We start from the raw sequence: 15503 nt of genomic DNA on the forward strand, positions 1-15503 counted from the left end.
GAGGCGCGGAGTGTCAGTGTAGGGTTGTTAGTGGGTGGGAAAACAACAGAAAGCAGATAATAATATACGTAGTGCATGCCGAGAACTCCTTTGTTTTTACAAACGTCTGAAACCAGACAACAGAAGATAAAAAAATGTCACTTCAAATGCAAAAACATTAGTTTTCAAATCATAAGGAAATTTGCTATGCTTTAAATGCATTTGCTGTGTAGGTTCTGTGCTAGAATTAGTAACAGAGGGTTTAGTGTTAGGGATTAGAGGAAGGGCAATTAAAGCACTTGTTATTTAACCCTCCGGTCAGAAACGGAGATGTAATAGCTTGACCTCTAGCTTTCATAACCTCATTTCAATTAAAAAATGACTATTTCATTATGAGACAGAGAGTGAAATCAGGTGAAACTGGAAGGGAATACGAGGGAATAGAAACACATCTGACTTCAAAATGCTTTACGTGTAGGTGCCTTGAAATGGCTTAGAATAATGTTATAAAATACAATTATGTTTTAGTTAATGATGTGCTATATTGTGATATTTACTTAATTTTATTTATATATTATTATTTGTGTTTTTATTAAAAGCCATACAATAACTATATTAATATCTATTACATTTTATTAAAATAAAATTGTAAAATAATATTTTATATTATATATATCTGTTCTCTCACACACATGTGAGACATGCCTGCCTCAGTGTCTGGAGACATTTGTCCAAACTGTGTAAGTTTGCAAATCCACCTTATTTTTCAAGGCGTAAGTAATGTAAACAATTTTCTGGGAATATGTGAGACTTCATTAGGAGCTATAGATAAATAACTAGAAGATAGTAAAGTACAGTAGATTACAAAACGATTTGCACTACAAATCAATGTGTTTATGAATATGATAATAAATTAATGTGATAAAATACTAGCTTGCAATATCAAGACTTTTTTTTTTGTAGAAAAAGCGCAAAAAAGCCTTGCACATTTACAGTAAGTTACAATGGCCACACCCACACTTATGTTAACAATAAGGTTCACACACATGTTTACGTGTGTGTAGACATTGTGAGGTTTTGAATTTAGTTATATAGTTAATTAGTTTGTTAGTTAGTGAGATAATTATGTTTTCTATTCCCTAAACTTCACACAAAACTTTCATGCAAGTTTTAATTTTCATTTAATTTCATTTTGTGGACAAATGAGGACATTTATAGCATTTGTGCTTACTTGTACTTACTAAACATATCCCAAAATTATTTACTAAACATATTTCTCAAACAAAAACAAAGTACACCCACGCAGGACCGCATTCGAATTTTGAAGCCGCGTGAACAGAAAATATCCACAGCAGCTTGAGTTTACTTTTTTCCTATTAGACGATTTAAGTTCTTTATTAGGGAGTTCCCCGCACTTACAGACTGAATCTCTGGTACAAATGACTCTTGTTGGGCAATTTAGTTCCGTTAACATCATCCTCCTACTGCGTATAAAATACTGTATGATCAATGTCGATCCAACCTAAAAGCTCCTCGGCCAATAGAAAAGATTCATAAGCCGCTGAGATCGGAGCGCAGTTTTTTGTAGCTAGTAGGTGAAAAAAAAAATCATAATCAAAAGTAACATAAAATAAAATTTTGCTCTTTATCACGGTACATATTTGATTAGTTCCCCGCGAATGACCCCTTATGATGTCAGTAGTTACTCCGACGTCGACGATGTCTGGACAAGAAACGAAAATTCCTTTCTGGCCATGAAAAAGACACAGTCTAAGAAGCAAAAAAGACTTAATTTTCCTGATGGATAATCTGCAGTCTAAAAGTCTTATATTGGGATGCAACACTTACACAGGGTGTTGTGAGGTTTTGCGCTTGTGTTCTCCGACTTCGCGTGCAGCCGTGCACGAGCGCAAAACCTGAACACTATGAAGTGATTGGGTTGTTTTGACTTGTTTTTTTGTGTGCAGATCTCAGAGCCTAGGGCTGCTACAGAGACGCGTTTTTTTGAATGAGGCAGGCGCTAGGTCTGCGATTAGACCATTCTGGGCCGCGGCCCCCTAGTGGGTCGCGATGGTATGTGAACCGCCAATTACTATTAATAAATAATTATAATGGCAAATGCACACATCATTTCATATAGTGGTGTTTGTGTGAATTGTTATCATCACATAAATATCATAGCGCCGAGAACAGTTTGCGCTGTTAACTGATGTGTAATACATTGTAAAAAAGTAGAAATTACACATGACTAATATTAGCACATATGCATAGAGCGAGTTGTGAGTCAGGACGCAGTTGAGCGAGAGAAGACAACGTTTTAAGTGCGCGCATTTGTATCTGAGCAAGCGCGTCTGGTTTTTGTTACACAGCTGTGAGAATGAATTTAATGTGCTTTCGCGTTACATTAATGAGCTCGTCGCTGCTGCTTCTGCACCGCAGGAGTGTGAACTTGTATAATGTTAACAAATCTATTTCAACTAGGCCACCGCTTTTTATGGCAAAAAAGCAAAAAAAGTCCCTGGACATAGGATTTATTTATTTTTTTTTTTTGGTAAGTCTAGAAATTTTTGTTAATATAGGATGTTTTGTTATGTCTGTTCTAGAGACGTTACACTTTTGATAAAGCTCTAATTGGTTCTCTTTTGGAAATATGTTGTCAAATTCATTGAAATTGGGTAATTTTGAGAAATCGCTAATCATTGTGCAGAAATCTAATTTTGAGTACACAGTTGCAACAACAAGCGAGGACTAATAGTCCCTGAGATTATCTGTTTGGTTGTGTGGACCGCAAGTAAAAAGGTGGGAACACTGGATTTAGACTGTTGCTTTCATCCTTTTTTGGGCCTACAATCAAATACAACCTTTAATTCAATTTTTTTTTGTTTTTTAGCAAATACTTTTTCCAAGGAACCATTCACGCACAAATACAAAGTTTTGGATTTTAATAGTTCTATTGAAATGTAACCTAATTCACTTTATTGTTAATTAAGCGTGGTCTGTAGATGTTATTGTAATTTTGTTTAACAAACATTAAATGTTCATTTATTATTTTTTATATAATTTATTTCAATGTTTCTATTTGAATTTAAATTATATATAAGGCTGTGTTTGTGCTCTTAAACTTCAATTAGAAATATATAGGTCATGAAAACACTTTATTGTGGTGTGTGTTCGTAACAATAACTAGAGCAACTCTCAACTCAAGATCAAGGTTTTAGTCATTCTGTAATTTTTTGCCACATATAGTACTCAGGACCAACAGAAAAAGAATATATGTTCTTGTCCTCGTGACATTCGGTTAAACCACTTCTTACAAAAACATTGTATATAAAGCTGCCTATTGCTGACATTGTCCCCTGATTAGGAAAGTTCTGTTGTATATATGTTCTTGTCCTCGTGACATTCGGTTAAACCACTTGTTTGAAACGCTAAGCTTTCTTTTGCCCTTAAAGTGGCTTTAGTCTTTCAAACACTGGTTATGGTTTTGTAGAGCAACAGTTGTTCCAGGAAGAGCGGATTATTTAAATATCATGGCATTTATGAGCTGCAAGAAGTTGGATGTATCTATGTAAATCCCCCTTGGTATTATTTGTATAATCCTGAGGGTCCATAAACCATCATTGCCTTTTGCAGCACTCAACCCCGTGTCCTCAAGCAAATAATGCGCTATATGTTCAATTCATTACATTTCTGCTCTTTATACAAGGTCAGCTTTACCAACAAGCACGTTTTAAACCTTTTAAAATCTGTTAGAAGGGATTTTCCCTTCTGAGAATCCATTATTTTTGAGGCTTAAGGACTTCATACTAAACTGGAAGCATCTACCGGGCCGAATAAGGACATGGATATTTGCGAAAAACTGTACTGTACAGTCACTACATGTTTCAGACATTTAACATTTTTAGTTATTAATCTTATGTTTTATCATTCTAATGTTAATAATCTGTTTCATATTATCAACCATAGCTCTGAATGATGTTCCATATGTTGTGTTTCTGCACATGGCAGCACTCCTGCCTCAAGTTTGAATGAACAGTTTGATATTATCATCATCTGGTCTTGATAATGCCATAATGATATGGCAAAAAGGTGTCACATGTGGTTTTGCGAACCGTGCTTTGCATTGCAAAAGGCCGCGTTTGTATCAGATGTACAGTACAACATGAAGACTTAATCCACTGAATTGTTTTGTGCATGTGATATGAGGTTTGAGTTCAATAGCCCTCGCCCCTGAACTGACCTTTTAAATCCTGTTTACTTGACCGCATGAGCTGTTAAGACGTTCACCAAGCCAGTGTCAGGTCCGGTCATGTAAAGAGATGTGAGATCCAGAATATTCCTCACTGGGTCAGTTCAGGTCCTCTTGCCCTCAACCATTGTCAAGTTTCAGGTCAACATATTGTGCATCTTTCTACATTTCATTTATTATTCCCTGTCACTTGGAAGATTTCTACTGAAATCCCATCCAACTTCCTAATGTTTTGTCTAAAGAAAAATGACTAATTATGGATATTAAAACATATTAATAAAATATAAATGATAAAATATGCTAACTGTGTCATTGTCATTGGTCCTACATGATCAGAGACAAAAATAACTAATACTGCTTCCCTTAAAAACTCCTATCCTGATGTAGGGGTGATTATTTCGGCTTGTTTTGTAACCTCAGGACCTGGGCACCTCACAGTCATTGAGCCAACCATGAACTCCTCTGTATCCCAAAGTATTCTAGAGTCAAATGTGAGGACATCCGTCCAACAGCTAAAGAGTGGCCAATATTGGGTCATGCAACAGCACAATGATCCCAAGAACACCAGCAAATCTACAACAGAACGGCTGAAAATTAAAGAATCAAGGGGTTACAATAGACCAGTCAAAGTCCAGAGCTCATCCTGACTGAAATGCTGTGATGAGAGCTGTGCATAAACAAATGCCCTCAAACCTCAATAAACTAGAGCAACATTGTAAAGAAGAGTGGGACGAAATTCCTCCAGAACGGATGTGAGAGACTGATTAAGTCAAACAGAAAATTATTAATTCACTCATATATATATATATATATATATATATATATATATATATATATATATATATAGGTTTTGTTGGTGTAACTTTAAACATGAAGTCATTTGTATAGTAATTTTAAGTCATTTGGATAGGACGATGCTGTTCTTCTAACATGCTGAAGCCTTAATGTGTTTGTAACTGCAGAAACTGTGACGGTGCACCTGTTGGGTCAATTACATCCAATTTCCATGTAAAATGAAGTTTAGATTACTTGGAAAACAGTGCTATCTTCACGTTATCTTTGACTAAACAACTCTTTTGTGCTGTGACAAGGAGAACTCCTGCTTTTAGCAGCTCTTTCTTGGGAACGGTGTCAATATTTAACAGAGAAATAGTTACTTTCTTGCACTGATCGGCTAGTCGGTTGCCTCTCGAGGAAACGTCTGCAAATACACAGCCTTTGTACACACAATTCACTCTAAAAATCCCTGGAAAATATGGAGTGACTCAAATTGTTACTCAGAATTTCCATGCTTTGAAAAAACATGGAGGGGACAAGAAAAGCTGTAGAAATGGAAAATGGACTGGACAAATTGGGAGTGAAACTTTCCAAATCAGATGGCAAAGACAAAACACTTTCAAAGAAAAACGCCTGAAACTGTACACAACAAAAACACTTATAAATTCAATATTATGATGCAACATTCTTGCAAACACTGTTGGATTAAAAAGTGAAACAACCAAACAAACTATTTCCATACAAACACCAAATACACTTGGATTATCTGTATTAATCTGTATAAACCAGAACTCCATTTAGGATGTGGGTTTACTAAAGGTTGGAGAGGTTGCCAGGTTGTGGGTGTGTGACCTTGATGATGGGTGTTATTATCTGTTCTGCACATGATTGGCTCATTTTGGGGCAGAAATAAAAGAGTGAAATTATATTTCCCAAGTCCTCTATCAGACATTACCAAAAAACACACAGAACAGGAATTAAAGCTATGCTTGCTTTTATTTCTCACTTTTTGGGAGACAATCCATTCACCCCTGATGCAGCACAATGTAGTAAAATGATATTAGTGGAATTTTGTAGTGGCAAAGAGATCATATCAGACTTACTACCCTAGATATACCATGTCCTCAAGGAAGACGACGAATAATATTGACAATAGCATACTGGATCTTAGAGATGTTGGCAGAATTACCTTTTAAGCTGATTTGAGATCAGCTTCCCAATGATTTAAGAATTTCTGTAAGATTGGTTTATTATATTAAGTCATATTAAATACGGAACTTCTTCATTTAAAAATAATTGCAAAATCAAGCACCAAACTGTAATCCTTTTTAGCGCAATGCTTTTAAGATAATACTATTTGAATGCTTTAACTGAAAGACTAAGTACAGAGAGAAAATGCAGGAATTTAGCACCCAAGAACAATGCTGTATAGAATACATTGAGCGTACCAGTCTTGAAGGGATAATATTATGAATGTTTCATTAAACCAAAATAGAAAGGAGGTCAGATTAGTGAGGAACTTAAGAGGAAAATCCAATTTTTTTTTATAATCTCTCCACAAATAGCAATAAGGAGAGAATAAAAAGCTTCTGACCTAGTACGTCTTTTTTTTTTTTTTTTTTTTTTGGTCTGTGTCAAAAATTACGATTCAGTATAGAATCAGATATTCTCCAAAGACGACCAATCAGCATGCAGGTTTATCACGACACCCTCCTGAGGTAGGGTTAACACAGGCCAATTCTTCTTGACCATATGCAACAAAAGCTGAAACAAACCATGCTGCTAAATTTCCTCTTGGTTCAGAATGTGCAATAAAATACTAAGACGGTGGTATATTTTATTTGCAAAGTACACACCCTTAAATATATATACACTGCCATTCAAAATTTAGTATGTTAGGGGTTAGCATGTTTTTCCAATATTTCTGAATCTCTTATTCTCAGCAAGGCTGCACTGATTTGATCAAAAACAGAGCAAATGTAATTTATTCCTGTGATGAGGTGAATTTTCAGCAGCCATTTCTCTGTTTTTCAGTGTCACATAATCATTCAGAAATCATTGTGATGCTTAATATGTTTGATGAAAAGATTGTTTTCAGGATTCTTCAAAGTTTAAAAGAACAGAATTTACCTGTAACGGAAATCCTTTGTAACATTATTAATATCTTTAATGACACATTTGTTTACTTTGATGTGTCCTTGCTAAATAAAAGTATTTAAAAATCTAACCCCAAACTTTCAAATGGTAGTGTATATGTTTAATACATTTTTTGTTTCAAATTGACTTTAAAAGGGCTATTCTTTCATGTAATTTTTCAGTAGGTATTACGATATCATGATGACATGTATTAGGATATACAGTATATCACATCTCAAGGTACTTGCCAGTTCCAAACAGTTCCTTGGACAACCATGACATCAAATGATCTTCTATGACTACAGTACAAAAATATATCATGGATAATGAGCAAATAAAACATAGTCAAAAAGCATACAGTTTCAAAATCCCATGTCTCAAACACAGGATGCAGAACATCTCAGACACCTGCTTGAATAAAAGCATAGCTCACCCAAAAATGAAAATTCCGTCATCCTTTACTCATGTTACCCTCATTTTGTTCCAAACTCATATGGTTTGCTTTCTTCTGTAGAACATAAAAGAAAATATTTCAAACATCAATTAACATCCCAATGAGGTTTGACATCAGTGGATGTTTGTGTCACCATAGTTAATGTGGTCTAGGTTTGTGTGCTTTGATCAGTGATTGGAGAGTAAATGATCCTTATTTAGAATTTGCCAGATGAGTCGCATGGATTTATTTCATGTTAAAAATAAGGGTTCTTTGTATGTTTTCACAAAGAACCTTTAGCATCCATGAAACCTTTTCAGTTCTTTAAAGTGGAGAAAGGATCTTTAGAATATTAAAATGTTCTTCACACTAAGAAAAAATAGTTATTTGAAGAACTGTTCACTGAAAGGTTCTTTGGGGGACGAAAAAGGGTTCCTTTAGGGAATCACTGCAACACTCCTTTTGGAATTTTTTGGAATTTTTAAGAGTGTACATTTTGGACACCATTGACTTGGACAAAGACAGCTGCAGGATTCTTCAAAATATCTTCTTTTATGTTCATGTATGTACATAATAAAGAACATTGAGTTTAAGGTTGAGCTACTGTATTCATTTTAGGGTGAACTCTTCCTTTAAAAGTGACACATGGTCACACCGTGAGGTGTCCTGTATATCTGATGTGCGTATTACAGGAAGAAACCCACAGATGTCAGTGCAGGCCAATGCTCCTCACAGATACTGCTCAGTCACTCATTAAAAATTGACTGTAGATTATCTACAGGCCATAAACTTGTTAAGCGCGCAATGAAGGACACTTAACACTGTTATGATATTCTGTGTATTAATGGGATCGTTCAGCCAGAAATGTACATTCTGTCATTATTTACTCACCAAATCTGACAAGAGAAAATGGAATATGTTTTGAAAAATGTTGATGTTGACAAGGAAAGTCAATGGAGTACAGTTTTATCCCACATACCACCAACATACATAAAAAAAACAAAAATCTTCTCTTGTGTTCCACAGAACAAAATAAAAAATTCAAACAACATCAGAAAATCATGACGGTGAGTAATTAATCACAGATTTTTATTTTTTATGTGAATCATCCTTTTTGTCCTCTTGTCCTTGGGCACAAGATGAGGGATCCCTGGCAAATGATCCTAAACGGGTCGTCGGCACCCCATTATTTCTGGGTCTATGATCCATAGAACTCAACACTTATGGTCATCATTGTCCATCTGGTTCTATACATTATAAGTGTAGTCTGTCAGGTAATCCTTCAGCCGATTCGGCAAAGGGAGTTCTTGTACCCGCCGTGTGGTTTTGTTGATGGCAATACGACACAGATGCTGCAGAGACGGTGTGGCTGTGTACACCGGAGTCGTGAGCAGCAGCTGCACGGTGCCATTGGACGGGGCGACAGGGGTAGTCCTGCCCTTACAAGACGTCCGGGACAGCTGCACATAGTGTTCCACGAGATGGACAACGCTGTCAAACTGTTTGAGTTTGGGTTTGACCAGCACCACGGAATCCAGCTTGAACTTGCCGTCCTTGTATTCGATTCGCAGGTTGGTGGGTCCCGCAGAAGTCATGGCGGAGATGGTGAAAAGGTAGTCCCTCTGAGAGCTGTCTCGGACCAGAAATGTCCCCTCCGACGTGTCCTGCAGGATCTCCTTGGCTTCATTGGCTGTCAGGCTGCCCCAATACCAGCCTGCTTCCAAGAAAAGAAGACAGAGATGGTCATATACGTATCCTCTTCCACAGTATCTGTTTCAGTCGCTTGCTTGTGTAACATGAGACCCATAACGTGTCCCTCTAAACTAAAGACACGCTCACAAAAACCGTCACAGCTACAGTCATATCCTGGCTATTCGGCTGTTGTTTTATCAGGCATTTTCTGAGTCACTGCAGAGATTTTGGCTTTCAGAAGAGGACGCAACCTCTCAACTGTGCCCTGATTTAAAGAGCTAATTCACATCTGATAATGCAGCAGAAACCAAGCACTTCCGAAATGAGCTGCTAAATGAACGTTAATTGAAAACATTATGGCAACTGTGGCATAGCAAGACTAAACAAGACGGCAGAAATGTCAACATAAATGACATATTTTTCCTGAAATACTGAACTAGACCATCTGACTAATCATCTTGGGAATATCTGACATTTGTGATGGCGGATGCTTGACAGATGTTCCCCAAAGCTGCTCACATTGTTTTTCTCAGCAACAAACAAACCTAAAAATGGATCTCGGTGCAGCATCATAATGACTTTATGTTGTGTTTCTCTTTTATACAGTGCAGTTATGGACTAAATTTGCTCATGCACTTGAAACCAGAAAGGGATGTGACAGAGACACAAACCACTGAGGACAAATGTTCCAGCCAGACCGAGAAACATAACAAAAGCTTCATAGACATGATAATGTCACTCTTTTGTTGCACAAAAAGCAAACAGGAAATGTAAACAGTAAAAGTTTGTCAGAAAATTCGCATATATTCCTATAATTCACTTGCATACTTCAAATCAGGGTCAAAAAGGGGGGCTTGTGGGACAAATGTCACAAAAAGTGATACAAATGCCCTCAGAATTAATGTGGAATATATTCTTTTTTGATCTTGAATTAATTTTAATTACACTTCATACATTATATCTAATTACTTGGATTAATAAATGTATCAAATTCAAATACCGACATACAACAATGAGAAACTGTAGGCTATAATTTAATAGAAAATAAATGGATTCAAAAAATACAAAAAACATGCCCCTTGAAATCCAGTTGTGGTGAAAATTGCCCCGTAATGTAAAAAATAATTACTGGATTTACATAGCCTACTTTTTTCTTAACATTCACTTCTCTGATATTTTTATTATTATCTTCTGCTCAAACAACAGCCCCAAAACAACACACCAGATGCAAATTGTCACACAAATGAATAAAAACATTAACAGCAGTCCTGAAACATTTTCAACTATTTGACATACACCCACCACTGAGGTCCCCGAGGTACAGATCTCGGTATTTTTCCAATAACAGAAGTTGTAAAATAATCACATTATATTAATTCTGCTTTGGTGCTGCAAGGATAAAAAAAAAAAAAAAAGCCAAGATAACAGATCTTCTCATCTGAAATGCCTCAGCGGTAGGGGTGCCTGTTTTACATATTGCCTGTTTTTGCTCTATTTCGCCAACAAAATCATTCTTAACTCAGCCACAGCGCTGTTTTGTGTCTCTGAGCAACATGATCATGTTTCGTTCCTGAAAGAATCAACAGTTTAAATGATTCGGTTCAATCGAAATGATTCACTTATTAACAGTGATTTGCTGCCACCTATTGGCGGTTCGAATATTTTTTTTTTTTCGATTTTTTATTTTATTTTAAATCATTTCAAATATCAGTATTAAACGTTTTATGTTTAATATATCAAAACATTACTTATGCATTTGTAATTGCAGTTAAAAGCATTTATGTTTTGCATTAAACAGTGTAATGCCACTTCAGATGCAGCTTCTGTGTTGATTTCATTTGTTTGTTAACAACCCAATTCACTGATTTATCGTAAGAATTTGACTCAAAAGATAATCGACACTTTCAGAAAAAAAATGGCTTAATAAAGGTAAAAATGACCATAAAATGTAAAAATCAGTTTAAACTTATTGGAAAAGATTAATTTCTATCAGTGGGAATTAAATAATAATAATAATAATAACATTCATGTTTAATCATTTTAGACACGTGATTTTACAGAAGGCTACCGGGATTATTATAAATGAGTTTATTAAAGTCATAAACATAAGCTATATTTTCTCTATTTTTAGCGTGGATCATTCATTGCAACATTTAATCTTATTTTCATGTTTAAGAAGCTGTTATCTTGAAAAATAATTTATGCTACTACTGCCCACTGACTTTTTTTTAGGTTTTAAACCTATATTATCATCCAATGTATGAGACTTAACACATCTTAAAATGCACAAATGTAAGTCAGGAAAATCAAAATTTTCTTGGCGGAGCATGCCCCCGAACCACCTTACTCTCCATTTTTGGACCTCTGTATTTATAAAAACCTGCGCACTGGCCTGCAACAAACTCATGGCAAAAGCATGATACAGTGCTGCTAGTGTGATTTATGATATTAAAGTACACTTGAAACGACCTTTAAACATTTTATTGAAATTTTATATAGAAGGTTAATCTTTTTAAAATCGACTGTTATCACTTTAAACATCAAATTTGACGCATTATGATAATTATTTTTTAACTACATGAATCACTGCCTGTGGCTGTGTTGCATACAACATGAGTTCAGTGAGAGTTACAGGAGCAAATGACATGAGAATATGTAAGTGAAACGAGCAGTAAACGTTTACCAGTGTTTTTAAGGTCTCTCATGGCAGTGGCAATGCGACTCTGTTCGGTCTCCGCGACTTGGGTTTCGGTTTGCGATCTCCTTTCATTCTCGATGCTTTCCGTGGAGTCGGATGAGTGACAGGTCATTGGAGAACGGCGTTCTGCATCCAGTCAATGTCTATAATTATCCTTCAAAGACTCCTGACTCTTACAATCGACCAAAACATGTGAGAAGTCTTCCACAGCGTCCGTGGATTTGGTTTGGCTGCAGCGATCTGAAAATACAAACATGATTTTAACCCTATGTTTTGTTTTACGGTTTTTTTTTTTTTTTTTGTTTGTTTTAATGCTGATAGTATTTCCATGTTTGTCTGCTGCAAATTTGTTGATGTTTAAAAACTACATTGCAGCATAAAAAATGTCAAGTAGGCCTACAAGAAGTGTTGGTGCTACGATCGTCCTCATTATACCTGAGAGTAACAGAAAACGTGCACATGCATGCATGTATGCATTTATGGTAATCAGATTTACTTCTTCAAAATAATTATGTCACCCTCATTTAATTTTAATCATTTAATTCAATAAGGCCACCGTATAAGAAACGTTAAAAAGCTTTAAAATAACACAAAACAAGAAACAAATATGCAAATGCATAAAACAGCTAAACGAAAGAGTGTGTGTCACAATTGTGGCAAGCGTAGCAACACTGTCCGGTTTTGTTGAATGTTTGTGTCTCCAGCAGAATGGAAAATGTTACATTTCTTCCCGTCTACTCAGACATGGTATTTATAGTTTTTTAGCACGTAAATGAAAAGCTCGTGTGAACGTTGTAGCTATAGCTATCACCCTAAACATCAATGATACCAGTTCTGTCATTTAACATTCATAATCCTGATCTGAAACTGAGTTGTAGCATAAAACAGAAACGAAATCATTCTTCGTCTTACCTTAAAAGTGTTTTTGTCCTGTAAATCCTTAATATTTTTACAGTCTGAAAGCCTCTACTGTCACCTCAGGGTGGTGCTCACATGTGATAGTCATTTCACTCCTGTAGCTCATTTCTAATAGTTTTTTTTTAATACTCTCATAAAGTGATAATTGAAAGTGGCCATTTCGTGTTAATCTCCATTGAATAATCCAAAGGTCAGCTAAGGTTTCTGTTGCTGTTTTTAATTGGATAAAAGAGCGAAATGACATCATAAGCTTCATTAACATCACAAACGTCCGTCTTCTGTGTGAATGGCTCATTGCGCACGTGCATGAGGAATAAAAACAAAGGGTGCCTTTGAGAGACGGCAAAATACGCAGAACTGCCTTTACTAGGAAACTGCATTGACAGCTCCTTGTAAATGATAGCGTGACACATAAGATAAACGAGTGTATTTTCTCCTGAACGTGTAAATGAAGATACGTCAGTTCTAAATGCACCAATTATTTGATGTAGCTGCTATATGAGACATAATGAATCAGAGGAAATAAAGCAGAATATATTTTGAACATAAATTTGAGCCTGAAAGGTGACAGTCGGAGAAAGCGCACAGCACTTACCTTTTGTCTAAGTGAATCAAGTCCAGCGCGTTTCACGTTACAGTCGTTCAGTGGCAGCATGATTTAGATCCATGGTTTATTATTAATGGGAAACCCTGATCGGCTCACTGTCACACGACCTGCAACCCCCTGATGCTCAGCAGATCGTGTATTTGCATTGATTCTTTCGGGAGCGACACTCCACAAAAAAGCCAAGCCTGTATGTCTCGCGCTGTTTGCAAGCGCACCGCGCGCACCGCGCGTCCAAACGCGTTACAACGCGTGCCAAGCGAGCAGGACACATATAATTACTCTCTCCAGCAGTGTAGTGATATTCCAACGAATCTTTTTCTCTCTCTCTCTTTCTCTCTCTCTCTCTCTCTCTCTCTCTCTGTGTATGTGTGCGCTCGTCGTTAACTACTTAATCCTCATTTAAAAAGACTAGTATATAAAAGACTAATTTCCAGGAACTTTCCAGGAATCGTATCACGTGGTCAGATGTGCGAGCGCTCTCTTAAGGTCGTGCCAACTGGCTATTTTGTTGTTGTTGTTTATTTGTTTGTTTGTTTTGTTGAGATCTGCCAGACACATGTTTATATCATAATCCACGCTGCATGTAATTATAATTTTATTTTATTTTATTTTTAATAAAAAAAAAATGATATGTGTTTTTACATTGAGGTCTTCCTTGTAAGGATGTTTTTATTAGAAGACTAATTGTATTATCTATCTAATATAAACACACATACACATATATACACACACACACACACACACACACACATACATAAAGGCCTAATATCACAACCAGCAATGAAATGCAAGGGACAGACGAAATATACTGCGATACGTTTAATATAGCACATCCCAAATCCATTTTATCGTTTATTATTCGTTCTATGTTGTATTTCTGTAATACAATGTTTATTTCTTTATAAAACATCTGTGATGGGCCTGTTTTTATAGAATTTGTTATAGAATCTGTACAGGTTTTAGAGAAATGTACAGTTGTTGCTTTTTGAGATATGTGTGTTACAGAACTCCTCTGAACCAAAGTCACAGCACGACAAGTGCCACCTTAAACCAGGAATTTATTGCCTACATATGACAAAACAAAATATAAGAGGCTGTATAATTTTGAGTTTTGTCTTTGTGTAAAACCCCCAAAACCACAATAAACTACCTGAATATCCACAACACAGACAGACATACAGACAGATAGACAGATAGATAGATAGATAGATAGATAGACAGATAGACAGATAGACAGATAGATAGATAGATAGAAAAATAGATAGATAGATAGATAGATAGACAGACAGATAGACAGATAGACAGATAGATAGAAAAATAGATAGATAGATAGATAGATAGATAGACAGACAGACAGACAGACAGACAGACAGACAGACAGACAGAGTTACATTCTGTTGAACACAAAAGAAGATATTTTAAAGAATGTTGGTAACCAAACTGGTATTTATTTCAATGGAAGTCAATCACTTCTGTCAACAGCTTGCACTATTCCTTTGACACAGTGCTCAGAGCTGTCTGATGCCTCAGATGACCTTGCTCACACTCTTAGGAAGACAACTGGTATGCTTGTTGGTTTTATGGACGGGTCATGTTACTTGTGTTTATAAACCAATTAGTTGCTACTTTAAAACAAATAAAATTGTGGTCGAGCATCCTCTTGTTTAGATGCAGTTAGGAGGAAGCTCTTGGCAGATTAGCCTCAGATGACACACGGGCCTTTGTCCTCAAGTGGGTTCAGTCATCATCGATGTGTGCTCAGCTTGGCACTCATTTCAATTTAAAGTAGTACATAACGCTTATATGGCAAAAGTTAAATGAGCCCAAATTTACCTATGTATGCGTAATAGCTGTCAATGTTTATCATGACCAATGGGTAAAGTCCTTGCGTTTTCTACCTTGTTAGAATGCAGAGCAATACTACTGAAGTGAAAGGATGCTGTTCCACCCATTTACATCCAGTGGAGCAGAGATATAATATCTTGCCTCCACCTTCAGATAGAGATCAGATAGA

General features: G+C 36.1%; 1 protein-coding gene across 3 annotated transcripts; it reads right to left on the minus strand.

The window, feature by feature from the left end:
- Positions 1 to 8634: 8634 nt before the first annotated feature.
- On the minus strand, positions 8635 to 13925 carry LOC109088139 (suppressor of cytokine signaling 2-like). Of its 3 annotated transcripts, none has more exons than XM_019102293.2 (3): positions 13478 to 13925; positions 11950 to 12204; positions 8635 to 9291 (listed from the first exon to the last, which is right to left on the minus strand). In XM_019102293.2, exons 2-3 carry the CDS (start codon positions 12074 to 12076, stop codon positions 8822 to 8824), a joined length of 597 nt encoding a protein of 198 aa, XP_018957838.1. In that variant the 5' UTR covers positions 12077 to 12204; positions 13478 to 13925; the 3' UTR covers positions 8635 to 8821. The 3 variants fall into 3 exon arrangements, with proteins under 3 accessions (XP_018957838.1, XP_018957839.1, XP_042578033.1); XM_019102294.2 differs by having other exon boundaries at positions 8635 to 9288; positions 13478 to 13913; XM_042722099.1 differs by lacking the exon at positions 13478 to 13925 and adding an exon at positions 12877 to 13408.
- Between the last annotated feature and the right edge of the window lie 1578 nt (positions 13926 to 15503).

This window comes from Cyprinus carpio, chromosome B4 (assembly GCF_018340385.1).
Source record: "Cyprinus carpio isolate SPL01 chromosome B4, ASM1834038v1, whole genome shotgun sequence".
Taxonomy (NCBI): Eukaryota; Metazoa; Chordata; class Actinopteri; order Cypriniformes; family Cyprinidae; genus Cyprinus; species Cyprinus carpio.

Coding starts and splice junctions, on each gene's coding strand:
- LOC109088139 (XM_019102293.2), bottom strand. CDS start 12,076: ATGACCTGTCACTCATCCGACTCCACGGAAAGCATCGAGAATGAAAGG. Junction 9,292..11,949: donor GAGAGACCTTAAAAACACTG/GTAAACGTTTAC, acceptor TTTTCTTGGAAG/CAGGCTGGTATTGGGGCAGC.